The sequence below is a fragment of the Prionailurus viverrinus genome, chromosome A3 (assembly GCF_022837055.1).
Source record: "Prionailurus viverrinus isolate Anna chromosome A3, UM_Priviv_1.0, whole genome shotgun sequence".
Classification (NCBI taxonomy): Eukaryota; Metazoa; Chordata; class Mammalia; order Carnivora; family Felidae; genus Prionailurus; species Prionailurus viverrinus.
In genome coordinates, this window is record NC_062563.1 from 96,583,749 (window position 1) to 96,610,403 (window position 26,655).

Sequence of the window (26,655 nt, forward strand, 5' to 3'; positions counted from 1 at the left end):
CTTTGGGGAAAAAAATATACATCTATACATCTGTGTGTGCATACATACATGTAATAGGTTGAATGCGAAGTCATGATCAAGCATTGATCTCAGCTCATGTTTTACCCTTACATACAAAGATTCAGTTTCCACAATCTGATCCCATAATTTTGACAGGGAAATTAAAAATTGTATAAGTTTTATTCCCTTTTGCTGTAAGCAGTGCTTTTAATAAATCAAGAGATCAGTCAGAATTTTGTCGGGAGGCTTTGCCTCACTGGGGTCATTGCTGTTTCTGCCACTGCAATTTTAATCTCCTCTTTAAAGGGAGGTGACGTTTCTGCCCTTCCTACTACACAAAGGGCAAATCAAGGGAGAGCAAAGCTCAATGAAAAAAATCCCTGGATTTTGAAGCTGAATACAGGTGATTTTAGACCAGCCTCTTACTGTCTTTGTTTATTTGCAAAATGGGGAAATAATGCTTTTCTTATAATCTTCATAGGAGAGCTTTAAAATCCAACGAGGTAAAGCAGTTGTAAATTATGCTGCTATACAAATATAAGCTATCATTGTATTACAATTTTTTTCCATTGGAAACACAAATGCACATGATCAAGATATTTTAATGATTAAACATGATATTTGTTTATAAAACTATGTAAGATATATGGTAATGCCAAAACATCACCTTATGGGTGACAATATTTTTAAGGATTATTGAATGCTTCTAATAGGAGAAGGCTACAATTGATTTTACGTAATAAAATATGGAATATCTCTGCCTCATCCCCCTTACCCTTTGCCTCTGGCCAATATATACTAATGACATTGCCTGGGCCTTTCTCTAAATATTTTTAAATTGTTTTTGACTTCACTGGAATTACTTTAGTAATATGAAGGTGACCTCTGAGACTTTTTTTTTTTTTAAAAACTTTTTTTTTTTCAACGTTTATTTATTTTTGGGACAGAGAGAGACAGAGCATGAACGGGGGAGGGGCAGAGAGAGAGGGAGACACAGAATCGGAAACAGGCTCCAGGCTCTGAGCCCTCAGCCCAGAGCCCGACGCGGGGCTCGAACTCACGGACCACGAGATCGTGACCTGGCTGAAGTCGGACGCCTAACCGACTGCGCCACCCAGGCGCCCCTGAGACTTTTTAAATGTCATTGTATTCATTAGAAGCTCAAATTTGTACATCCGGTTAGTCTTTCTCGGCTTCACAAATTTATTTCACACACGAAAAATAATAGCAGGAAAAAACAGTCTGAGCTACTACTTAAGGATACTTCATAGCTAAGTATGAATTTACTACAAATCAGACTATTCTGGCAGTCTCAGTCGTTGCTTTTCTAGGCCTGTGATGACTTAATTTGCTTGCTTTCAACATGGTATTAGTATTTTATCTGATAGATATTATGCAATCCGTTAATAACATCACTTGTAAAAATAATCTCATTAGTTCAAAGTGAATAATGAATCTAGTCAAGTTGCTAGTTTAGATCAGAAGAACATTTTATAATGCTCTAGATTATATATAACTGGTCATGGAAGAGAGATATATTTGAGGGGGTCTTGTTAGATGATGTTAGATAAAACAGACTTTCTATTAGTCAAAGTATAGTTTTAAAAGCAAAAAGAAGGCCACTTCAATTTCCTAGGGATTTCATATAATCATTTTATGCTTATTTGAGTAATGAAATGTCTAGGATAACACTGATTATCATTTGTCCTACCACCTGATGAGGAGTTTCATGCCTCTTTGTGAGGGCAAAGGGAGGAACCCAGTAATTAACGGCCAGAGAAACAGACGAGGGCGTGAATTGGAAATGGAACACGGGAATCTGAGTATTTGTCGCTATCTACATCTGCAGAGCCTCTCTGGAAAAGATGAAGCTGACTTGAGCCATTTTTTGGTGGACTCTCACCTGAGTTCTCTACTTAACCGTATGCATTATCATTATTATTGTTGCCCCAGCATTTTCTACTTCAAGGAAGAATAGTTTTAGCTGTATACTGTAAAAAGCCCTATGTACTATATTCTCTAAAGGAAAGAAGATAGCTGGTTAGGAATTGAAACTTGACTCTTCTCAAATCATATGTTTAAATTGCATCTGGAGGGCAAAAAAAAAAAAGAAAAACAAGCCCTTTGCATTTATTATCATGTTGTTTTATTTTTTACCAGTAGCTAACATTAATTTGATTCAGTCATCTCAATGATATACAGTCCATTATTATTAAAATTGGAGAGGTTCTGCCTCATTATTTGTGAAATAACTTCTTCATGGAGGATAAAACTAATTATGCCTCATGTCTTTTTCCTGTTCAGTCCTTGACTTCTATTTCATGGGCAGTGGCAGAAGCACTGTCCTGCAGAGGGTGACTCCATATTTCTGATGTCATTCTCAGTAAGAAATAGCATGTACCAGTCTTGTGTCCCAATAACATAAGGTGTGCAGATGGCAGCAGCTCAGAAAAGAAACCTAAGTTTAATTGTATAGCAAGGAACAAAGCTGTCTTTTGAGACCAACTGTAACTTCTGATCTGTAAGGAAAAGGATTTAGGCTAAGAAAAGGAACTTTCAGGGTACAGTCAACTGTAAAATGCTGAGCACTGGGCTCAGAAAACATGTAATCACCCCATTCTTCCCAAACTTAATTTCTGCCTTAGTGCAGACACTCAGTACCTCAGTCTAGGTATCACTTAGCTAGTTTTTGCTTTCAGCCCTTGACCCTTTTCTGTCCCTTCCATGTCACACCTGGCCATTAAAAGGCCACCGTCTACCTCCCTTTACACCAGCTCTCTCATTAGCTCTTCTGTTCATAGAAAAAAAAATACAAGTACTGATTTTGCTATACAGTGCCTACCTTTTAAAACTTTTTTTATTGAAATATATTTGACACATGACATTACATTAATTTCAAGTGTACAACATAGTGATTTGACAATTCTGTATTTATGCAATGTTCACCACAAGTATAGCTACCATCCATTGCCATGCAGTGCTGTTACAATACGATTGATTATATTCCCTATGCTGAGACTTTCATCCCCATGATTTATTTATTCCATAACTAGAAACCTGTGTTTCTCACTCCCCTTCACCCATTTTACCAGTACCCCCATCTCACCTCCATTCTGGCAACCATCACTTTATTCTCTGTATTTGTGGGTCTGTCTCTGATTATTTTGTTAGGGGTCTGTGTGTGTGTGTGTGTGTGTGTGTGTGTGTGTGTGTGTGTGTGTTTTAGATTCCACCTATAAGTGAAATCATACAGTGTTTGTCTTTCTCTCTTTTGTTTCACTTAGCATAATATACTCTACATCCATCCATGTTGTTGCAAATGGCAAGATTGCATCTTTTTTATGACTGAGTAACGTGTGTGTGTGTGTGTGTGTATCACATCTTCTTTGTCTATTCATCTATTGATGGATGCTTGGATCGCTTCCATATCTTGGCTATTGCAAATAATGCTGCAGGAAAAATAGGAGTGCGTATACCTTTCTGAATTAATATTTTCATTTTCTTTGGGTAAATACCCTGTAGGAAAAGTACAGGACCATAGGGTATTTCTATTTGTAATTTTTAAAGAAACCTCTATACTGTTTTCTATAGTGGCTGTACCAATTTACATTCCCACCAACAGTGCACAAATGTGCCTTTTTTCCCATATCCAAACATTTATTATTTCGTCTTTCTGATTCAAGCCATTCTGACAGGTGTTAGGTTATATCTCATTGTGGTTTTGGTTACCATTACTCTCATGATTAGTGATAGGGAACATCTTTTCTTGTGTCTGTTGGCCATTTGTACATCTTCTTTAAAAAATTGGGGCTCCTGGGTGGCTAAGTCGGTTAAGCATCCGACTTCAGCTCAGGTCATGATCTCGTGATCTGTGAGTTTGAGCCCCGCATCAGGCTCTGTGCTAACAGCTCAGAGCCTGGAGCCTGCTGCAGATTCTGTCTCCCTTCCTCTCTGCCCCTTACCCATTTGCTGTCTGTCTCTCTCTATCAAAAATAAATAATTTTTTTTTTTAAAAAGTCTATTCAGGTCCTCTGCCCATTTTTCATTTGGACTGTTTTTCTTTTTTTTATTATTTAAGTTATATGAGGTTTTTTTTTTGTATATTTTGGATATTAACCCCTTATTGGCTATATCATTTGCAAATATATGTTCCTATTCAGTATGTTGTTTTTGTTTGTTTGATAGTTTCCTTCACTGTGCAAAGGATTTATTTTAAATTTATTTATTTGTTTTGAGAGAGAGAGAGAGAGAGAGAGAGAGAGAGAATCTCAAGAGAACCTCACTGTCAGCACAGAGCCTGGCACAGAGCTCTGATCTCACTAACCATGAGATCACTGCATGAGCCGAAATCAAGTGTCAGAGGCTTAACCAACTGAGCCACCCAAGTGCCCCAAATGATTTTTTTTGTGTGTGTGTAGTCCCAATAGTTTGTGTTTGCTTTCATTTCCCTTGCCTGAGGAGACATAACTAGAAAAATATTGCCAAGGCCAGTGTTGGAAAAAGTACCGCCTATGTGTTCTTCTAGGAGTTTGATGTTTCATGTCTCACATTTAGGTCTTGAATCCACTTTGAGTTTGTTTTTGTGTATGGTGTAAGAAAAGTGTTCCTGTTTTATTGTTTTTGCACATAGCTATTTAGTTTTCCCAGCACTATTTTTTGAAGACTGTCTTTTCTCCAATATATTCCCCAATATATTGTCCCTGCCTTTTTCATATTAATTGACTATATAAGCATGGGTCTACTTCTGGACTCTGTATCCTGTTCAATTGATGTACTAGTCCATTTTTGTGCCAATACCATACGCTTTGATTACTATAGCTTTGTAATAAAACTAGAAATCAGTGATTGTGATACCTCCAGCTTGTTTTTTCTTTCTCAAGATTGCTTCGGTTATCCAGGGTCTTTTGTGTTTCTATACAGATTTTAGAATTATTTTTTCCAGTTCTGTGAAAAATAATATTGGTGTTTTGATAGAGATTGCATTGAATTGGCAGATTGCTTTTGTAGTGTGGACATTTTAACAATATCAATTCATCCAATCCATGAGAATGTTTTATCTTTCCATTCATATGTGTCATCTTCAATTTTTTTCTTCATTATTTTATAGTTTTCACAGTACCAGTCTTTCAGCTCCTTACTTATTTCTAGGTATTTTATTCTATTGGTGCAACTATAAATTGAACTGTTTTCTTATTTTCTCCTTCTATTTCATTATTAGTGTATAGGAATGCAATAGATTTCTGTATATTGATTTTGTGTTTTGCAACTTCACTGAACTCATTTATATATCTAGTAGTTTTTTGGTGGTCTTTAGTGTTTTCAAGTATAATGTCCCATCATCTACAAATAATGGAAGTTTTACTTCTTCCTTACCAATTTGGATGCCTTTTATTTCCTGTCTGATTGACGTGGCTATGACTTCCAATACCATGTTGAATGAAACAGAGTGGACATCTTTGTCATATATTTTTTTTATTTTTTTAATGTTTATTTTTTGACAGTGAGGGACAGAACACAAGCAGGGGAGGGACAGAGAGAGAGAAGGAGACACAGAATACGAAGCAGGCTCCAGGCTCTGAGCTGTTAGCACAGAGCCTGAGATGGAGCTCAAACTCACAAACTGTGAGATCATGACTTGAGCCAAAGTCAGATGCTCAACTAACTGAGCCACCCAGGCACCACTTTGTCATGTTTCTGATTTCAGAAGAAAAGTTCTCACCTTTTCACCACTTAGTATGATGTTAGCTGTGAGTTTGTCATTTGTGACCTTAATTATATTGATACATGTTCCTTCTAAATTCATTTTGTTGAGAGTACTTTTTTTATTATGAACAGATGTTGAATATTTTCAAATAATTTTCTGTATGTATTGGGATGATCATGTGATTTTTGTCTTTCATTTTGTTAATATGATGTATCACACTGATCAATTTGCAGATATTGAACCATTCTTGCATCCCTGGAGTAAATCCCACTTGATTTTGGTGAATGATTATTTTAATATATTGTTCAATGTTGTTTGCTAATATTGAGGATTTTTGAATTCATTAGGGATATTGGCCAGTAGCTTTCCTTTTGTGTAGTGCTTTATCAGGTTTTGGTATCAGGATAATGCTGGCCGTCTAGAATGTATTTGGAAGTTTTCCTTCCTCTTCTATTCTTGGAATAGTTTATAGAGAATAGGTATTAACTCTTCCTTAAATGTTTGGTAGAATTCACCTGTGAATCTATCTGGCCCTGGACTTTTGTTTGTTGGGAATTTTTTGCTTACTGATCCAGTTTCATTATCTTTCATATTTTATGTTTCTTCCAGATTGAATATTGGAAAATTGAATATTCTAGAAATTTATCTATTTCTTTTGTGTTATCCATTTGTTAGCATATACATTTTTGTAGTAGTCTCTTACAGTCATTTGTATTACTGTGATGTCACTTGTTACTTCTCTTTTTTCATTTCTTATTCCTTTCTCCTTTTCCCCTCCAATCCGGCCCAAGTCTTAATGATTTTGTTTATCTTTTGAAGAACCAGCTCTTGGTTTCATTGATGTTTTCTATTATTTTTAGTTTCTTTTTAATTTATTTTTCTTTGATCTTTATTACTTCCTCTCTTATACTCATTTTGAGTTGTGTTTATTCTTCTTTGTCTACTTCATTTAGGTGTTAGGTGAGATTGTTCATTTGAGGTTTTTCTTGTTTCTTGAAGTAAGCCTGCATTGCTATAAATTTACCTCTTAAAACTGCTTTCACTGCATTACAAATGTTTTTGACTATTGTGTTTCCATTTTCATTTTCCATGTATTTTTTAATCTCCTTTTTGATTTTTTGATTACCTCATTGGTTGTTAAATAGCATATTGTTTAGCCTTCACATATTTGTGCTCTTATTTCTTTGTGTTTGTTGTTGTTATAATTTATTTCTATTTTCATACCATTGTGGTTGGAAAAGATGCATGATGTGATCTCAGTCTTATTAAACTTACTGAGACTTGTTTTGTGACCTAACATGTGATCTTAGAGAATATTCCATGTGCATTTGAAAAGAATGGGTATTCTGTTGTTTTTAGATTAAATATTTTGTATGTCTGTTAAGTCCATTTGGTATAATTTGTTGTTCCAAGACATTGTTTCCTTATTGATTTTCTGCCTGGATGATCTATCCATTGGTGTAACTAGGGTGTTAAAGTCTCCTATTATTATTGTATTACTGTCAATTTTTTCCTTTATGTTACTAATATTTGCTTTATGTATTTAGGTACACCACTGTTGGGTACATAGATATTTACAATTTTTATATCCTCTTATTTGATTGACTCCTTTATCATTGTGTAATGCCTTTCCTTGTCTTTTGTTCCACTCTGTTTTAAAGTCTTTGTCTGATATAAGTATTGCTACCCCAGCTTTTCTTCCCTTCTATTTGCATGGAATACCTCTTGCCATCCCTTTACTTTACATCTGTATGTGTCTTTAGGTGTGAAGTGAGTCTATGGTAGGCAATATATAGATGGGTCTTAATTTCTTTTTATCCATTCCAATACCATCACCTTATTTCTTTTGCTGGAACATGTAGACCATTTACATTTAAAGTAATTATTGATATTTTTATTCTTATTGCCATTTTGTTCATTGTTTTCTGGTTGTTTTTGTAGTTCTTCTCTGTTCCTTTCTTCTTCTCTTGCTCTCTTTCTTTGTGATTGATAACTTTCTGTAGTGTTATGCTTGGCTTTCTTTCTCTTTTTTATTGTGTATCTATTCTAGGTTTTGCTGTGCAGTTACCATGAGATTCAAAAATAACATCCTAAGTATATAGCAGCCCATATTAAGTTGATGGTTACTTAAGTTCAAACACATTCTAAACACCTTCATTTTTATTGCCCCCCCCCCCGATTTTGTGTGTATGTAATCATATTTTACATTGTCTTTATTTTGCAAATCCCCTTAACTATTTTTTTTTAATTTTTAGGTTTTATTTTAATTCCAGTTACTTAACAGACAGTGTTATATTAGTTTCAGGTGTACAGTATGGTGATTCAACACTTCCGTATATCACCCAGTGTTCATCACAAGTGCACTGAATAATTCCTATTGCTGATTTAATCTATGCCCCCACCCACCTCCTCTCTGGTAACCATCAGTTTGTTCTTTATAGTTAAGAGTCTGTTTCTTGGTTTCTGTCTCTCTCTCTCTCTCTTTTGCCCTTAATCATTTGTTTCTTAAATTACACATATAAGTGAAATAATATGGTGTTTGTCTTTCTCTGACTTATGTTGCTTAGCATTATATCTCTTCCTCTATTTAGGTTTTGGAAATAGCAAAATTTCATTATTTTTATGGCTGAATAATAGTCTGTTGTGTGTGTGTGTGTGTGTGTGTGTGTGTGTGTGTGTATACCATATCTTCTTTATTCATTCATCAAAGGACACTTTGGCTGCTTTCATATCTTGGCTATTGTAAATAATGCTGCTATAAACATAAGGGTGCATATATCCCTTTGGATTAGTGTTTTTCTATTCTTTGGGTAAATACCCAGTAGTGTGATTGCTGCACTGTACGGTAGCTCTATTTTTAACTTTTTGAGGAACCTCCACATTGTTTTGCACAGTGGCTGCACCAATTTGCATTCCCACCAACAGTGCAAGAGGATTCCCCTTTCTCCACATCCTTGCCAACACCTGTTGTTCCTTGTGTTTTTTATTTTACTCATTCTGAGAGGTGCAAAGTGATATCTCATTGTAGTTTTGATTTTCATCTCCCTGATGAAGAATAATATTAAACATCTTTTCATGTGTCTATTGTTCATTTATCTTATCTTGTTTGGAAAAATGTATATTCACATCTTCTGCCCATTTGTTAATTGGATTACTTCTTTCTTGGATGTTGAATTATATAAGTTCTTTATATATTTTGGATACTACCCCCTTATCAGATATGTCATTTGCAAATATTTTCTCCCATTCTGTAGGTTGTCTTTTAGTTTTGTTGATTGTTTTTATTTTGATGAAGTTCCAATGGTATATTTTTGGGTTTTTTTTCCCTTGCCTTAGGGCATCTATCTAGAAAAAAGTTGGTATGACCAATGTCAAAGAAGTTACTGCCAGTGTTCTCTTTCAGGATTTTATAGTTTTAAGTCTCACATTTACAGTTAGGTTTACAATCCATTTTTAGTTTATTTTTGTGTGTGGTGTCAGAAAGTGGTACAGTTTTCTCAACACCATTTGTTAAAGAGACACTGCCCCCGCCCATAAGATATTCTTTCCTGCTTTGTTGAAGATTAATTGAACATATAGTTGTCGGTTCATTTTGGGGGTTTTTATTTTGTTCTATGATTTATGTGTCTATTTTTATGCCAGTACCATACTGTTTTGATTACTATAGTTTTGTAATATGGACTACAGGACTGGAAGTCTAGAACCGTGATGGCTCCAGCTCTGCTTTTCTTTTTCCAGGTTGCTTTGGCTATTTGGAGACTTTTATGGTTCCATACATATTTTAGGATTGTTTGTTCTAGCTCTCTGAAAAAATTGCTTTTGGTATTTTGATAGGGATTGCATTAAATATGTAGATTGCTTTGGGTAGTATAGACATTTCAACAAAATGTGTTCTTCCATTTTGTGAGCTTGGATGTCTTTTGATTTCTTTTGTTGTCTTCAATTTCTTTTATCAGTGTTTTGTTATTTCCACAGTACAGGTCTTTCACCTCTTTGCTTAGGTTTACTCCTAGGTATCTTATTTTTGGTGCAATTGTAAATGGAATTGTTTTCTTAATTTCACTTTCTACTGCTTCATTATTGATGTACAGACATTCAACCAATTTTGATATGTTGATGTTGTATCCTGTGACGTTATTGAATTTATCAGTTCCAGCAGTTTACTGGTGGGGTCTTTGGTTTTTCTATATAAAGTATCATGTCATTTCCAGATAGTGAATGTTTTATTTCTCCTTTGCCAATGTAGTTGCCTTTTATTTCTTTTTGTTGTCTGATTGCTGTGGCTAGGACTTCCAGTAGTATGTTGAATAAAAGTAGTGAGACTGGACATCCTTGCCTTATTGCTGGCTTTATGGGAAAAGCTCTCAGTTTTTCCCCATTGAGGATAATGTTAGCTGTGGCTTTTTCATATATGCCTTTATTATCTTGAGGTATATTCCCTTTAAATCTACTTGGTTGAGGGTTTTTATCATAAATAGATATTTTATTTTGTCAAATGTTTTCTCTGCATCTGTTAAAATAATTGTATGGTTCTTATATCCTTTCTCTTATTGATGTGATGTATCACATTGGTTGACTTGTGAATATTGAACCACCCTTGCAATGCAGGAATAAATCCCATTCGATTGTAGTGAATGATTTTTTTTTAATGTATGGTTCTATGCAGTTTGCTAGTGTTATGTTGAGGGTTTTTCATTTATGTTTATCAGGGATATTGGCCTGTAGTTCTCTTTCTTGGTGTTGTCTTTACATGGTTTTTGTAGCAGGGTATTGCTGGCCTCATAGAATGAATTTAAAAGTTTTCCTTTCTTTTCTGAAAAATTTTTTTTTTGGAATAGTTTGAGAAGAATAGGTAGGTATTAACTCCTCTTTAAATATTTGGTAGAATTTGCCTGTGAAGCCATCTGTTCCTAGACTTTTCTTTTTGGGAGTTTTTTTAATTGCTTATTCAATTTCTTTACTGGTTATTGGTTTGCTTGAATTTTCTATTTCTTCTTGTTTCAGTTTTGTAGTTTATATGTTTCTAGGAATTTATACATTTCTTCAATGTCATTCAATTCCTTGGCCTATATTTCATAGTATTCTAATATAATTTTATATATTTTTGTGGTATTGGTTGTTATTTGTCCTCTCTCATTTGTGATTTTATTTTATTTTTTTTTACTCCTTTCTCTTTTTCTTGATAAGTCTTGCTAGAGGTTTATCAGTATTATTGACTGTTTTGTTTTGTTTTTCAAATAATTGCCTCCTGCTTTCATTGATGCTTTCTTTTTCTTTCTTTCTTTCTTTCTTTCTTTTTATTTATTTATTTATTTATTTGTTTGTTTATTTTTAATTGTGTATCATTTATTTCCTTCCTTCTTCTGGTTTTAGGTTTTCTTCTTTTTCTAGCTCCTTTAGATGTAAGATTACTTTGTTTATTTGAGATTTACCTTGCTTCTTGATGTCAGACTGTATTGTTATACAGTTCCTTATTAGCACTGCTTTGCTGCATTCTAAACGTTTTGAACTGTTGTGTTATCATCTTCATTTGTTTCCATGTACCTTTTTTATTATTTTATTTCTTGGCTGAACCATTCATTGTTTAGTAGCATGTTATTTAACCTCAATGTATTTGTGGTCTTTTCAGGTATCTTTCTTGTGCTTGACTTCCTTGTAACTAATTTTTAACATACAATTGATTGTACTATTTATTGTCTTTTAACCTTTGTACTAGCTCTATAAGTGATTGATCTACTTTCCTCCTGTATATTTGCTTTTGCTATTGAAGTTTTTTTTTATAATTTTCTTCAAATTATGGCTTTTTCTTTTCTATTTAAAGAAGCTTCCTTAACACATCTTGTTAGGCTGTTTTAGTAGTGATGGATTCTTTTAATTTTTGTGTGGAAAATTTTTATCTCTCCTTTAATTCTGAGTGATAACTGCCTGGTATTCTTGGTTGTAGGTTGTTTGTTTTTTTTTTTTCCTTCCCTTTCAGCATTTTGAATATAGCATGACACTGCTGTCTGGCTTGGAAAGTTTCTGCCAAAAAAGCAGCTGATAGTCTTACAGGGTTTGTTTTGTGTGTTACTAGTTGCTTCTCTTTTGCTGCTTTAAAATTTTTCTCTTTCTTTTTAGTCTTTAGTATTTTAATTATTATGTGTCATGGTGTGGGCCTCTTTGGGTTCATCTTGTTTGGACCTCTCTGTGCTTCCTGAACCTGAGTCTGTTTTTTTCTCCAGGGTAGACAAGTTTTTAGTTTTTATTTCTTCAAATAAGTTATCTGCTCCTTTCTGTCTCTTCTGCATCTGTGTCCTCTATAATGCAAATGTGTGTTCACTCAGTATTGTTAAATTGATCCCTTAACATAATTACATTTTTTTTAAATATAAATTTAAATTTTATTTATTCTTTTGCTATTCAGCTTGGTTGCTTTCCAGTACTGTCTTTTAGATCACTAACCCATTGTTCTGTATCCTCTTATCTACTGTTGACTCCTCTAGTGTATTTTTCTTTTTGGTTTTTGTATTCTTCATTCTGGTTCTTTTTTAAATTTTCCTTTGGTTGAAGTTCTAAGTTTTGTCATTCTTCTCTCCTGTCCAGTGACCATTACTTTGAACTCTTTATAAGGTATATTCATTATTTCTATTTCATTTAGACTTTTTCTGAGGCTTTGTGTTGTTCTTTTATTTGGAGATTCCTCTGTCTCCTCATTAAGCTTGACTTTGTTTCTATGAATTTTGCAGAATAGCTACTTCTCCTAAATGTGAAGGAATGGTCTTATGTATGGTTATCCCCTATTTAGACTGTGTGTGCTTGGTGTCTTCAGCTGGCAGACTAAAGCTGTGGTTGGTGAAGGGTGAGGGTCTTGGAGAACTCCATGCTGGGGCTGCCCTAGTTCAATGGCCAGAGTTGAAGTGGGTGTGGGCTTGGGTGGCTCTCTATGCATACGGCATGCTGGCAGAAGAGCTGAAGCTGAAGTGGGTGCAAGCTGGGAGTTCCTGGGGCTTTCTATGCAGAGGACATCCAAGTAGGACAGCTGAAGTTGAAGCGGTGCAGCTGGGGTATCTTGGGGTGCTCAGTCCAGGGAGTCTCCTGATTAAGCAGCTGGAGCTGAGGTGGGCATGGGCCAGGGGTTCCCAGGATGATCTTTGTAGGGGAGTCCACTGGTGGGACAGCCACCTAAAGTAGACTGTGCCTGGGGTATCCTGACAAATCATCTGGAGCCGAAGTGGTGCAAGCCTGAGTGTTCCAGGCTGCTTTGCACCTGTGTCACTTGGGTGAAGAGTGCACACTGACCAATGGTGTCTTAGTATGCATCACTCTAGGGCTACTTTGGTGAGACAGCTTGGGCTGGTATGAGCTAAGGGCCCAAAGCCCTCTGAGGTAATAGGCCAGTGAGGGCACCCAGACACCATGCAGGAGGTGAATTCAAGGTTTTTCCTGCAACATGATCTTGGACAAGAACTCAAGGCCTGTCTTTACTGACCCTTAGACTTATTTCTCAGTTTGTACATATTTTTACTTTAACTTCAAAGCCATGAGATAAATGTGATTTCCTTGAAGAGTTCAAGTCATGCTCCTGCAGTCTCACTGATTCCTCATTATTCCCCACATTCATTCAGCTTTTCTACTATGCTGTTTTCATGTCATACTGCATCAGCTGGTTGATGAAGATAGATTTTCCAAGCATGTTTTTTTGAGCTCTGGTTCTTGAAAGAAGCTTCTGTGATGCAATACATTTGAAAATACACTACTATATGCTTTATATCATTATTGGAGAGTTACAGTACATTGACAAGTTAGAGGTATTGAGAAAGCTATAGCAAATAAACCTTTTGGTGTGTAATAACTAAGAATTTAAGAATTCTGGGTACTGAGTACATTAACTCAAAATGTACTTGCACATTGATTTGTCATATTAACACCTATTACCTTTTCATGAAATAAATGTGAATTCATTGGTAAATGTAGATACCAGTGATGTAGTAATAATAGTTTTCCATGACATTCTCTCTCTCGCTCTCTCTCTTTTTATTTTTTTTTTTTGAGTGATCACTTCCTGAGAGAGCTTCCAAATATTGACCCTTATATAAGAATGACATATTATCATAGTAGAAAAGGTTACATGAATCTGTATGACAGAGCCAATTCTATGACTTGATGTTCTTCCCCTTCCCCCTCAAAAAAAAAAATTAAAACTAAAAACATGTCCCAGATAGAGCAGTATTATGGTTTCTGTCTTTAAGATCACAAGATTCCTCAAAGCACCTTTTAATATGCCTAAAATAGCAAATCTGGTTTAAAGTAGGGAAATACAAAAAGGTGTAAGTCATTGTTTTGAGACTAGATGCTATACACATGATGGGGCCAGTTCCTTGGTCACCACCATCAATCTCTAGAATTTTTTTTTTTCTGCAACAGAAACTCTGTACCACTGAACACGAGCTCCTCATCCCTTTCTCTCCCCTGCCTCTGGCAACCACCATTCTCTTTCCTGTCTCTATGATTTTGACTACTCTAAGTATCTCAGATAACTAGAAACATACAGCATTTGTCTTTTGATGACTGGCTTATTTCACTGAGCATAATGTTCTCAAGTTTCATCCATGTTGTAGCTTGTATAAGACTTTCATTCCTATTTAAGACTAAACAATATTATATTTTATGTATATATCATATTTTTTTTATCCATTCGTCCATGTTGGACATTGATTGATTCTGCCTTCTGGCTACTGGGGATAAAGCTATAAACGTGGGTGTCCAGCTGCCTTCTTGAGACCCTGTTTTCAGTTCTTTCAGGTATATACTAAGGAGTAGAATTGCTGGATAATATGATATTTAATGTTTAGTTTTTTGAGGAACCAATGTCTTGTTTTCTATAGCAGCTGCCTCATTTACGTTCCCATTAACAGTGCACAAAGGTTCTAACTTCTCTACATTCTTGCCGACACTTTCTCTTTTCTGCCTTTATTTTGTTGTTTGTTTTTATAATAGCCATCTTAATGAGTGTGAGATGGTATCTCACTTGTTTTGATTTGCATTCCCTAATAACTAGTGAATTATTCATGTGCTGACTACCCATTGTATATATGTATTTTTTAGAGGAATATATATTCAATGCCTTTGCCAATTTTTTTTAATCAGGTTGGTTTATTTTGGTGTTGAATTATAAGAGTTTTTGTATGTTACAAATATTGACTCCTTGTTAGATATATAATTTGTAAATATTTTCTATGATCCTACAGGTTTTCTTTTTACTCTGTTGTGTTCTTTTACGAACAAAAGTTTTTAAAATTTTGTTGTAGTCAAAATTTACCTATTTTTTTATTACATGTGTTCTTGGTATTATATGTAACAAATAGTTTCCAAATCCAATGTCAGGAAGTTTCCATGTTTTCTTATATTATTTTATAGTTTAGCACTTACATTAAGGTCTTTGATCAGTTTTGAGTTAATTTTTTTTATGGTATAAGATAAGGGTCCCACATCAGGGTTTTTTGTTTATTTGTTTGTTTGTTTGTTTGTAGGTGGATATCAAGTTGTGTAAACACTATTGGTTGAAGACACTGTCCTTTTCCCATTAAATGGTCTTATGACACCCATGTTGATAATCTTTTAGCCATATGTATGAGGGTTTACTTCTGGGTTCAGATTAATTCTTAATTCAGTTCTTAATTCATTTTCATGAAGCAATAATAATGAATATGGCTTTAGCTTCACTTTAGTACCTAAAGTATTTATGAATATCTAGACTCTTCTATTTAGTAGTTGAGAGTTTTCTTATGTTATTTTTCTGGGTAATTATAATGCTTTCTGTCTATTTTTATGGTTTTAAATTTGATATCCATATATATTGTAAAATAACCAGTCTAGTTAACATCCATCACCATACATAGTTACAATTTTTTTTCTTCACATGAAACCTTTCAAGATTTACTCTCTTAGTAACTTTCAAATATACAATTACATATTATTATTATTATATCCCCATGACTTACTTATTTTACAGCTGGGATTTTGTACTTTTTAATTTCCATCTCTCTCTCTCTGTTTTTTAATTTCTAAATGTCTTATTTATATTTGAGAGAGAGAGAGAGAGACTGAATGGGGTGGGGCAGAGAAATTGGGAGACACAGAATCTGAAGCAGGCTCCAGGCTCTCAGTTCTGAGCTGGCAGCACAGCACAGAGCCCAATGAGGGGCTTGAACTCACAAACTGTGAGATTATGACCTGAGCTGAAGTCAGACACTTAATGGACTGAGCCACCCAGATGTGCCTCTTTCTCCCATTTCAGTGCCTGCCTGCCTGTCTCTTACCTTCCACCACCCCCTTAACCCCTGGCCTCTGGTAACCACCAATTTGTTCTCTGTATCCATGAATCTGAATATTTCTGTTTGTTTAGTTGATTGGTTTTGTTTGTTTGTTTGGGTTTTGCTTTGCTTTGTTTCAGATTACTCATATAAGTGAGCTTATATGATATTTGTCTTTCTCTGTCTGACTTCTTTTATTTAGCATAATACCCTCAAAGTCCAACCATGTTGTCACAAATGGCAAGATTTCGTTCCTGTAGGGATGAATCACATTCCTTTATAAATATAATCACTTTATCCATTCTTCTCTCGATGACATTAAATTTTCATATCTTGGCTATTGTAAATAATGATGCAGTGAACATGAAGGTGCATGTATCTCTTTGAGTCATTGTTTTCAGTTTCTTTGGATAAATACCCATAAGAAGAATTGCTGGATCATACTTTCAATTTTTCAAGGAGCCTCCATACTGTTATCCATGAAGGCTACACCAATTTACATTCTGACCAACAGTACATGAAAGTTCCCTTTTCTCTTCATCCTCGCCAAGACTTGTCGTTTCTTGTCTTTTTGACAATAGCCATTCTAACAGGTGTAAGCTGATTTCTCATTGTGGTTTTGATTTGCACTTCCCTGATGATGAGTGATGTTGAGCAGTTTTCAGGCTCCCTTTGGCCATGTGTGTATCTTCTCTGGAAAAATGTCTATTCAGATACATTGCTCATTTTAAAAACTGGATTATTTGCCCTTTTTGCTACTGAGTTCTATGAGTTTTTTATGTATGTTGTATATAACCCTTTATTAGAGATATTATTTGCAAATATTTTCTCTCATTCAGTAGGTTGCCTTTTCATTTTGTTGACAGTTTCCTTTACTGTGCAGAAGCTTTTTAGCTTGAGCTCATCCCACTTGCTCATTTTTGCTTTTGCTGTCAAATCCAAAAAATCTTCAAGACCAGTGTCAAGTTGCTTATGACCATGTTTTCTCTCAGAGTTTTAATGGTTTTAGGTCTTAGTTTTAAGTCTTTGATCCGTTTTGAGTTGTTTTTTATGTATAGTATAAGATAATGGTCCAGTTTCATTCTTTTGCCTATGACTGTCCAGTTTCCCAACACCATTTGTTGAAGAGACTGTTCCCCATTGGACATTATTGGCTGTTTTGTCATAAGTTAACTGATCACATATGTGTGGCTTATATTTACATTTTAAACTAATGCATTTATTCCTGAAGAATTATAAAATAAAAAGGGTACATAATTTAAGCGTAATAAAGACTATAGAGGAAAAAAATCACTTTTCAATCAATGGTCCAGGGACATTTGGTTCCTGGGATGAAAAAATAAAGAACAGTGTGATTTCTACCTCTCCTTCTATACAAACAGAAACTGCATGTGGACTTAATATCTAAATATGAAAAGAAAACCTTAAAATTTTAGACTAAAATGGGAGATGATATTTATGATCTTGGGATAAGGATGAACTTTCACTTTCCAGCTTTATTGAGCTATAATTAACCTGTAACATTGTGTAAATTTAAGGTGTTCAATGAGTTGATTTGTACACATATATATTGCAAAATGATTACTACCACAGTGTTAACACCTCCAGCAAGGAAGAACTTCTTAAATAATAAATGAAAGAGAATTTTTGCATCCATATTCATCAGGGATATTGGCCTGTAGTTCTCTTTTTTTTTTTGCTGGGTCTCTGTCTGTTTTAGGAATCAAAGTAATGCTGGCTTCATAGAATGAGTCTGGAAGTTTTCCTTCCCTTTCTATTTTTTGGAACAGCTTGAGAAGGAGAGGTATTATGTCTGCTTTAAATGTCTGATAGAATTCCCCAGGGAAGCCATCTGGTCCTGGACTCTTATTTGTTGGGAGCTTTTTGATAACTGATTCAATTTCTTCACTGGTTATGGGTCTGTTCAAGTTTTCTATTTCTTCCTGTTTGAGTTTTGGAAGTGTGTGGGTGCTTAGGAATTTCTCCATTTCTTCCAGGTTGTCCAGTTTGTTGGCATATAATTTTTCATAGTATTCCCTGATAATTGCTTGTATTTATGAGGGATTGGTTGTAATAATTCCATTTTCATTCATGATTTTATCTATTTGGGTCCTCTCCCTTTTCTTTTTGAGAAGCCTGGCTAGAGGTTTATCAATTTTGTTTATTTTTTCAAAAAAACCAACTCTTGTTTTCATTGATCTTCTCTACAGTACTTTTTTTAGATTCTATATGGTTTCTTTCTGCTCTGATCTTTATTATTTACCTTCTTCTGCTGGGTTTGGGGTGTCTTTGCTGTTCTGCTTCTATTTCCTTTAGGTGTGCTTTTAGATTTTGTATTTGGGATTTTTCTTGTTTCTTGAGATAGGCCTGGATTGCAATGTATTTTCCTCTCAGGACTGCGTTTGCTGCATACCAAAGCATTTGGATTGTTGTATTTTAATTTTCATTTGTTTCCATATTTTTTTTTTATTTCTTCTCTAGTTTCCTGGTTGACCCATTCATTCTTTAGTAGGGTGTTCTTTAACCTCCATGTTTTTGGAAGTTTTCCAGACTTTTTCCTGGGGTTGATTTCAAGTTTCATAGCCTGAAAGTGTGCATGGTATGATCTCAATTCTTGTATGCTTATGAAGGGCTGTTTTGTGACCCAGTATGTGACCTATCTTGGAGAATGTTCCATGTGCACTCGAGAAGAAAGTATATTCTGTTGCTTTGAGATGCAGAGTTCTAAATATATCTGTCAAGTCCATCTTGACAATGATCGAATGTATCATTCAGGACCCTTGTTTCTTTATTGATCCTGTTTCTAGATGATCTATCCATTGTTGTCAGTGGGGTATTAAAGTCCCCTGCAATTACCACATTCTTATCAATAAGGTTGCTTATGTTTGTGATTAATTATTTATATATTTGGGGGCTCCCATATTCAGCGCATAGACATTTATAATTGTTAGCTCTTCCTGATGGATAGACCCTGTAATTATTATATAATGCCTTTCTTCATCTCTTGTTATAGCCTTTAATTTAAAGTCTAGTTTGTCTGATATAAGTATGGCTACTCCAGCTTTCTTCTGACTTCCAGTAGCATGATAGATAGTTCTCCATCCCCTCACTCTCAATCTGAAGGTGTCCTCAGGTCTAAAATGAGTCTCTTGTAGACAGCAAATAGATGGGTCTTGTTTTTTTATCCATTCTGATACCCTATGTCTTTTGGTTGGCGCATTTAATCCATTTACATTCAGTGTCATTATGGAAAGATATGGGTTTAGAGTCATTGTGATGTCTGTAGGTTTTATGCTTATAGTGATGTCTCTGGTACTTTTTGGTCCTTGCAGGATTTCACTCACAGAATCCCCCTTAGGATCTCTTGTAGGGCTGGTTTAGTGGTGATGAATTCCTTCAGTTTTTGTTTGTTTGGGAAAACCTTTATCTCTGCTTCTATTCTAAATGACAGACTTGCGGGATAAAGGATTCTCGGCTGCATATTTTTTCTGTTCATCACATTGAAGATTTCCTGCCATTCCTTCCTGGCCTGCCAAGTTTCAGTAGATAGGTCTGCTACTACCCTTTTGTGTCTACCTTTGTACGTTAGGGCCTGTTTATCCCTAGCTGCTTTCAGAATTCTCTCTTTATCCTTGTATTTTGCCAGTTTCACTATGATATGTGGTGCAGAAGATCGATTCAAGTTACGTCTGAAGGGAGTTCTCTGTGCCTGTTGGATTTCAATGCCTTTTTCCTTCCCTAGATCAGGGAAGTTCTCAGCTATGATTTGTTCAAGTACAGCTTCAGCCCTTTTTTTCTCTCTTCTTCTTTTGGAATTCCTATGATACGGATATTGTTCCATTTGATTGCATCACTTAGTTCTCTAATTTTCCCTTCATATTCCTGGATTTTTTAATCTCTCTTTTTCTCAGCTTCCTCTTTTTCCATAATTTTATCTTCTAATTCACCTATTCTCTCCTCTGCCTCTTCAATCCATGCTATGGCCGCCTCCATTTTATTTTGCACCCTATTTATAGCATTTTTTAATTCCTTGTGACTATTTTTTAGTCCCTTGATCTCTGTAGCAATAGATTCTCTGCTGTCCTCTATGCTTTTTTAAGCCTAGTGATTAATTTTATGACTATTATTCTAAATTCTTGTTCCGTTATATTGTTTAAATCAGTTTTGATCAATTCATTAACTGTCACTACTTCCTTGAGTTTCTTTTGAAGAGAATTCTTCCATTTCGTCATTTTGGGTAGTCCCTATGGTAGCTCCAAACTGAAAGGCACTTCCCCTGTGCTGTCCGGAGAAACTTGTGTTGGTGGGCGGGGCTACAGTCAGACTCCATGTCTGCCCCCAGATCACCACTGGGGCCACAGTCAGACTGGTGTGTACCTTATCTTCCCCTCTCCCAGGGGCAGGACTCACTGTGGAGTGGTGTAGCCCATGTCTGGGCTGCTTGCACACTGCCAGGCTTGTGGTGCTGCTTCAATGGGATCTGGCCAAGGGCATATTAGCCAGGGTGGATCCTCAAGGTGCACAGGGGTGGGAGGGGTAGGCTTAGCTAGTTTTGCCATCACTGGTCCCCTGGGGGAGGGGTCCTGCAGCACCGGGAGGGAGGCAGGCCCGTGGGACAGATGGATCCACAGAAGCATAGCACTGGGCATTTGCACGTCGCAAGCAAGTTTGGTGAGGGGAACTGGTTCCCTTTGGAATTTTGGCTGGGGGATGGGAGAGGGAGATGGCGCTTGCCAGCACCTTTGTTCCCCACTGAGCTGAGCTCTGTCCTTTCGGGGCTCAAAAACTCTCCCTCCCGGTGTCCTCTCGCCCTCCCTGCTCTCCGAGAGCAGAGCTGTTGACTTTTAACATTCTAGACGTTAAGTCCCACTGGCTGTCAGAACTCACTCAGTCTGGTCCCTTCGTGTCTGCAAGTCAGACTCGGGGGCTCTGCCTTGCCAGGTGGGCTGCCTCTCCACTGCCCCAGCTCCCTCCCGCCAGTCCATGTAGCGTGCACCACCTCTCCACCATTCCTACCATCTTCTGTGGGCCTCTTGTCTACGCTTGGCTCCAGAGAGTCTGTTCTGCTAGTCTTCCAGTGGTTTTCTGGATTATTCAGGCAGATGTGGGTGGAATCTAAGCAATCAGCAGGACGAGGTGAGTCCAGCATCCTCCTATGCTGCCATCTTCCTTGAACTCTGCTGCTTTCTTGCTGCCTCTGGAGGTGGTGGATAAGCGGTTCCTGGATTTTGGATCATAGCTCCAAATCTTTGGCATTATGTGTTTTCAGACTTTATATGAGCTTCTCCCTACCTGCCCCTACCTCCATCCTCCTCCCCCTCCTCCCCCCTCCAGAAACTAGCCGGAGTGGGACTGGGTCTGGGGTGGAAAGGGTCTGACTTAGAAAACAGTACTAAATCCAAAATAAGGCTGGACACACCTTCAAAACCAGACTGGGTCCAGGGTCAGACCGGGTCAATCTTAGAAACACGATTGGGACCAGGAGGAACTAGGTCCAGAATGAAATTGTTTTTGAAGACTTTCTTCCTGTATTCTGGAAGAGTTTAAATAACATTGAGATTATCCTCTTTTTAAAGGGTTAGTGATTTCCTCTGAGACACCATCTGGATTGACTGATTTTTTGACTAACTTTGTCTTTAACAGTCTTGTTTATTTCTGTAAACAGGAAATCAGACTCTGTAGTTTTTTCAAAATCTCCTTTCTTGTCAGCATTGGTAACTTATATTTTCCTAGAAAGTTATATCCTCCAGGTTCTCAAATATATTTACATGTGTTGAGAAATTTAGTTTTATGATACTCTTAATTTTGTTTTCTAAGGTCATTTCACTGTTACCTTTTTTTACTTTTAAATGTTATCTCCTTTATTTTGTTTTGATAGCAATCTAAGTATATTTTTTTACATCTGGTTTTCCTTTTTTGGGGGGGTGAACCCTGTTTTAGAATTATTTTCCATGTTTCATTATTTTCTCAATCATTAATCTCTTCTTGTAATTTTATTAGTTTTTTTTTCCTGCTGCTTCTTTGTAAATGCTTGAGTCAGATAATTCTTGTTTTCATTATTTCTTGTAAATTCATGTCTGTAGTGAAGGTTATTTGTTTTCCTTGAGATCACTACTTTAGCATTCTTATAAGAATTAAATATATATATAGCAAAAAGAGTACTAAATTGTGATTCAGGACACAGAGGTCCTAACCCTAATTCTCTTTTTGTATATCACCGTCTCTGCCAGTATCATCCTGGGCATGTCACTGAGACTTCCTGCTTGGGTTTCAGTTTCCTCAACTAGAAAATAAAGAAATATTTGATGATCTCAAAAGTTCTATTTTGCTGCCTAGTTTACTGAAATACATTCGTATCACCAGCTTGGGACTCTAAGAATTTGAACTGTGTCTACAAGATGGGCTCTAGACTCAAATGTTTTAAGTAACGATATACTAGTTAGTCTCTGAACTGTAGTTTCCTGTGTAGTCACAAAAGACAAGCTTCTAATTGTTCTTTGGCTATAAGATGGGAGTCTAAGCTTCAGGCAAATGTAGATCTCTATAAGTATTCCTTACTAACTTAGCATATTTTGTCATAATTAATCAACTGTTGAAAGTTATGTAAAGTTCATGGGGCAGTGTTTTTCCAAATCCTTTGAAATTCTTGAAACAAACAAATACCTGATTGTTGGTGAGGAAAAAGTTAAGCAGCATGCAGCTCTTTTTATGGGTTAAGATTGAAGGCAAAAAGTAACAACAGATATTGTGTCAGAGTAAAACTGTAAACAAGAAGAGATTCTAAGGTCTGGAAGTTATAAAACAAATGTGTAATAATGACAACATTATTAAACATTGACAGATTCTGCATCTAAACTTTCTTTAAAAAATATAAAGCAAAAACAAGGAAAAGTTTTTTTTTACAGATAATGACAAATTAATGTTAGAAAATGGGAGCCAGATTTTCACAAAATCTTATCTATGCTACATAAAATTCACATATGAAGTCTCTTATCATAGTTAAAAACCTAAGTAGTAACTGGAAAAAAAAATCACTGTGCTTTGTGGACAAATTAAAGCTACCATAGCAAAATAAAATATCTTAAGTTTTGAATTTGCCATCCTGTGTGTTTAAGCATTGACATGAATACAATGCATTTTTTTAGCTATGAATGTAAAAAATACCAAAAGGGAAATTAGGAGGGAAAATGAACAAAATATCCTTCATTTACATATATTTTCTGAAGCCATTTTAAGTCTTCTATTTAGAAAATGTTATTATATAACAATGGCAGTCATTGCCACTGTATATATCCCTATGTGTTCTAAATAAGTTGTTTCTGAGTAGTTTTTCTCCACATCTCACCACATTTCTAACTATAGGAATGTAATTTTGTAGCCTTAAAAATTGCATTGATTTTTAGATGCACATAAGGAGAGCAGAATAAGTAACAATGCTAAAAAAAAAGAATAAATGTATTGTTTTATTTACCTCTCAAGAAAAGAGAAAGAAAAGTCACATGCCCCATTTTGTTTAAAGATTTATAGTGCAGCATAGTTTCCTTTTCTTTTATAATAAATATTTAAAATACATGTAATATTAAACAGTTCACCAAATTGAAAATGTTATGCGAAAATATGGGACGATGGTTTGGAAGTATAAAGACATCTACTGTCACACAGTGTTTTGTGTTTTTTGTTCATAAATCAGTACTGGAAGCATACAAGCCAATGGGAGTGCGGGCTCAACAGATTTCTGAAATGCCGGCCGATCAGTTCCTAGTTATATATGAGAGACCATTGCTTTTCAGAGTGTCAAAGTAGACTTAAAAATATAATTAATACAATATAGTGCTGGATATGGTATGAAAGACAATGCATGTGTATTCACTTTGGCTAGACTCTGATTTAAATGTAGAATTTACATTTTGTCCTTCATAAAGCTTAGTTGAGTTAATAGTATTTCTTCCATTTTCCTCTCCTCTAAAGTGGGAATAATGATGCTTGCTTGCTAGCGTTGTAATGAATCCAAGTGAGGTGGTATATATAATAGCATAGGCACATGGTAAGCTTTTAAATATTAAATTCCTATCACCTTCAAAGTGGTCATCTTTTGTAATGAACCACTGTTTAAAAACAAAGAAATTAATATAAAGAATAAACTATGAGCATGCACATCAAAATAAGGAAAAATATTCCCTAAAGGTGAATGGAAGTAAAGTAGACTATTAACATGGAAACTGAAGTGAATCCAGAAAACATTTGAAATCCTTCTGATCTGGACAGAGCAAAATCAAATACAACAACAGAGTCCTGGGCAAACAATACAGTAGGTTTGTTTATTTGTTAAAAGCAAATTTCTAATTATGTTGTATATGTTGTTTCAGAGGCAAAGGCCCATTGAAAAATACATCTGATGTTATTAATGCTGCCAAGAAAATTGCCGAAGCAGGTTCTCGAATGGACAAGTTAGCCCGTGCTGTGGCTGATCAGGTAATACAGGAGGGAAGAGTAAGCACCTGCTGTGTGGTACCATTAATTAGCACTTTGGTTCTATAATGGTTTTTATGTACTCTATAAAATGCTTCTGAAGGATGAATTGTAATCACTTACGTTTTACAAACTGGACTCGAACTTTGCTGAGACTGAGTTCATGGCAAAGTGGGTTCAGTCCAGGAGTGACTCATCAGGCCTATGACCAAAACTCCTTCAGAATGAAGAGTACCCACTACTTAAGAGACATAACCCCCAAAGAATGGATTATGCTGGCTACCCTCATTCAGCAAGTCAGCTACACTGCATAAAGAGGAAGAGAAAGAACTTTTAACTCTTGTTATTTAATATTGATCTTACTATAATGATACTCTTGATAATTCTTAATAATGCTCTGGCATAAATGGAATTAATCCACATAATCAGGAACCTCCAGATTTCAGCTTTATTTTCATCTGGATTTAAAGGCATTACAGAGAAAGGAAATTCTGAGAGTATCTTTTGTGCCTTCCGACCGAAGTTAGATACATGAAAGTAGTTCTGAATCTCACCTGAGTATTTGTGTTTATCTCCACACTTTGCATGTCATGTGGCTTAAACTGGAACTCTAAAATCCTGTTCTAAATATGTCTAGTTGCAATAATGTTCCATTCCTTATAAGGGTACTTTAAACAGTAGACTTGTACAGGTAACTAATTCTTACCCTTTTGAATAACAGTAGTTTATAGTTTGAGCTATTTTAAAAGGAAAAATGTCTTAAAATATAAAATAAGATTCTGAAATTGAAAATATTACATAAGCTGTTACTTACATGGACACAACATTGTAAGCATGAAATCGCTTACTAGACTCCAATATAGTGATGCTGTCTAGAGACACTGACATAGGATTGTTCCTCCTTCTTAATGGCCCTAGTCTCCTATAATTTTTGAGTTGCTTATTATAATTTTCTTCCTTCATTCCTTAATGTTTGGCTCTTCCCCTAAATACTTGCCGTCTTCAACATCCCAGATTCTAGAATCCCTCAGAAGTCAATACCAAATCCACTCGTCTTGTCAATACTGAAAACACATGATTAAATCATTAAGATTACATTTAAAATATGCCAGCAGATTGTCTCATTTTAATTTTTTTACATATATGATGGCTAATCCAAGGGAATGTTTTGTGCTTGCTTTTACATTTTTGAGAGGGGCTCCTAGGTGGCTCAGTCAGGTAAGCATCAGACTCTTGGTTTCGGCTCAGGTCATGATTTCATGGTTCATGAGATCGAGCCTCTCATTGAGCTCTAGGCTGATGGCGCCTAGAGCTTCTTTGAATTCTCTCTCTTCTCTCTCTCTGCCCCTCTACCCACTTGCTCACTTGATCTCTCTCCCTCTCAAAATAAACAAACATTAAAAACATTTTAATTGGGGCGCCTGGGTGGCGCAGTCGGTTAAGCGTCTGACTTCAGCCAGGTCACGATCTCGTGGTCCGGGAGTTCGAGCCCCGCGTCAGGCTCTGGGCTGATGGCTCGGAGCCTGGAGCCTGTTTCCGATTCTGTGTCTCCCTCTTCTCTGCCCCTCCCCCGTTCATGCTCTGTCTCTCTCTGTCCCAAAAATAAATAAACGTTGAAAAAAAATTAGAAAAAAAAACATTTTAATTTTGGAGAAACACTTAATTGTAAAGATAATTCATTAAATATTACCACCATTTGACTATCCCCTAAAATTTGTATGGGTTGAAGACCAAACCACCACTAAGTTGCTAATTTCAGGGACATATCAATTGCCAGGCTTCCTGCAGTTTGCAGGATAAATTGAACTGATCTATACAGAGTTCTGTATGTATCCCAGAAAGTTTATGGAAAAGAGAGGAGAGATAATGAATGTTCTTGGAAATATGCACGCATGTATGCAAACAAACAAAAATGCACCAGCCAGGAAAGAATGCCACATTTTTTCCCTGAAAATGTTCAGGGCACTTGGGATGAGTGGAGTGAGAAGAGATTGGTAGAGGTTCTAAAAAGAGTTTTGTGTGGAAGGACTTCTTTCCTGAAGTGAAAGTAGATGGAGTTTGGATGGCTTCTCCATTAAACTCTGAATCTAAATAGCTTTAAACTATTTTTTAGTATGTTTAGGTTCCTTGAGTTCTTGTTTTTTGCTTTCGCATTTTAGGACCTTTATTTCCAGCAATTATGCAACTTGA

General features: G+C 35.9%; 1 protein-coding gene across 5 annotated transcripts in view; it reads left to right on the forward strand.

Moving 5' to 3' along the window:
* CTNNA2 (catenin alpha 2) overlaps positions 1-26,655 on the forward strand; it is a 1,116,199-nt gene that overhangs the window by 1,044,186 nt on the left and 45,358 nt on the right. For all 5 annotated transcript variants that reach the window (XM_047854186.1, XM_047854187.1, XM_047854188.1 and 2 more), the window contains exon 16: positions 24,363-24,468. In XM_047854186.1, the coding sequence (XP_047710142.1) occupies positions 24,363-24,468 (106 nt within the window). The remainder of the gene's footprint in view (positions 1-24,362; positions 24,469-26,655) is intronic.